The sequence below is a fragment of the Arachis ipaensis genome, chromosome B08 (genome assembly GCF_000816755.2).
Source record: "Arachis ipaensis cultivar K30076 chromosome B08, Araip1.1, whole genome shotgun sequence".
Taxonomy (NCBI): Eukaryota; Viridiplantae; Streptophyta; class Magnoliopsida; order Fabales; family Fabaceae; genus Arachis; species Arachis ipaensis.
The window spans coordinates 30,733,903-30,736,020 of NC_029792.2; the positions used below are offsets into that span (position 1 = coordinate 30,733,903).

Consider the following 2,118-nt stretch of genomic DNA (forward strand, 5'->3'; position numbering starts at 1 on the left):
GAGTTTATATATTAAAAAAAAAATTAGACGTATTTTATCATTATTCTGTTTGACTGCAACTGATCTTCGCAACATTTTCTCAGTACATACGTTGACAATATTTATAAATTTTGAATCTAAAATCTCGTATAAATTTTCTCAGTACATACGTTGACAAATTTCTCACAACCATTTTTGCAGTGTTTAATTTTATGCACCACAAAATATATATAGATTATTGATAAAATGATAAATGAAAAACTCATTTACTTAAGCAATGAAGGCATACGATTTCACTGTTTAATAAGCTCATTGATACATATATATAGATTATCTAATCTTTGTTCCAACCCAAAAACACACACACACACAAAGAACATTCCCAACCAACGAACCGAGCCCATCATGAACTTAGGTTTCAAAATTCAAACATTCCCATAATCCCATAAAAATCTCGAATTCAACAGATTCGGTGGATGATAATTGAAATCAAGCTCACAGTCACTTAGAAGATGGATTTGATTATGGTCATCATTAGGAATAATCACTTCCACAGGCTCTTGTTTTTTAGAAGAAATTGATGATGAAAGGTGTTTCATCTCTTTGCTTTGGAGGGTATTATTGTTATAATAATTATTATTAAAACTTAGTAATTTAGAAGACTCTTCTAAAGAAGGAGCAGATTCTAGTTTCATGTGAGGGTAATTGACAAAAGAGCTTTTGCAAGTGTGATGGCCATAATAGGTTGTACGGTATAATGGAGGATCCTCTTGGATTCTTTGAACACGTTTGATGGCTTTGCAATCTTCTTCATTCTTGTAACTGCACTTGTAGTAGCTCCTGCGCAAGTATTTTACCCAAAATCTGTCTTTTCTTAACTATGATTAAATTCTGAAACAAATTAGGTCTTAAGTGTTTAAGTGAAAAAACATTAGTGATTTGAGATCATCTATTTATATGAGGTTAAATGTGTTGTCTCTCTAAAATATAATAGAAAAAAACATATAAATAATTATATATTTAATACGTTTTTTTTATGAGAATTTTATTTTAAATGTTTGATGAATTAATTTTTTTTTTCTTTTGACTTTTATGTCATGAATTTTTTAAAAAAAAAATAAATTGATATTAGAAAACACACAAATAATTATAGACAAGATAAAATAAAATTACATCTGAATTTTTGGGACATGATTAAAATTATATCAAAATATTTGAAACAATATTAGAAGATACTCAAACATTGTGATTAACTATTTATAATTCTCAAGATAAACTAAAACATTTTTCAAAAATCAAAGATAAAATTGAAACAAGTACCACATTATACACAAAATGAAAATCCAAATCAAACATATATATTATAAGGTAATTTTTAGATTATTTTATCTTAACTAAATATATATATAATATTATAATATGAAACGCAATGTGTAAGAACATGTACCTGATATATCTGCAGTCCTTTGTCTTTTTCTGTCCATACTTTCTCCATTCAAGCCCATCTTCTGATAGAATCGCATTATCGATACTCCAAGTTGGTGCAAATGATCTTTTTCCCACAAAAATTCCAAATTCAAAATCCTTAATATTGGATAATTTTAAAATCTAATAAAAAATTTAAATATTTTAATTTTGTGCGCATATTAAACATTTTGTCCACAAAAAACAAAATCTATAATCATATACTATATTATAATCATCTTTTGACTGCAAAGAAAGAAAGTTTTGAAATGAGAAAATTTTAAACAATTTTGTAAACAAAAATAACCAGAATATCTTCAATTGTGTTAAAAAAATTAGAATTAACATTGTTTATGTTATGTGTCTCTACCTATTATTTTAAGTTTTTAAANAATTTTATTATATTGTATCAATACTTCTAAAGGTTTGAAGTTCTATCCTTATCAAACCTCAAAAGAAAGTTCTTTATGAAAAATAAAATGTCTTTACAAAAATTCATAAAAACTCAAAAAAATTCTTATACGAGTTGATATTAAAGATATAATTATTAACGTGATTCTTTTTATTTGCTTAAATTTATATGAAAAATGATTTCATGATACATTTTTTTTATTATGAGTATGATGACAAAAAACAACAGAGAGAAGTCTGACAAAAAATTCGATGGTCCTATAA

At 25.6% G+C, this 2,118-nt stretch overlaps 1 protein-coding gene across 1 annotated transcript in view; it reads right to left on the reverse strand.

Annotated features, from left to right (window-relative positions):
- Positions 340–2,118, reverse strand: part of LOC110265453 (probable WRKY transcription factor 62) — a 6,811-nt gene continuing 5,032 nt past the window's right edge. The window contains exons 2-3 of the mRNA XM_021108402.1: positions 1,427–1,531; positions 340–819 (exon numbers count right to left, since the gene is read on the reverse strand). Of these exons, the coding sequence (XP_020964061.1) occupies positions 405–819; positions 1,427–1,531 (520 nt within the window). The 3' untranslated portion in view covers positions 340–404. The remainder of the gene's footprint in view (positions 820–1,426; positions 1,532–2,118) is intronic.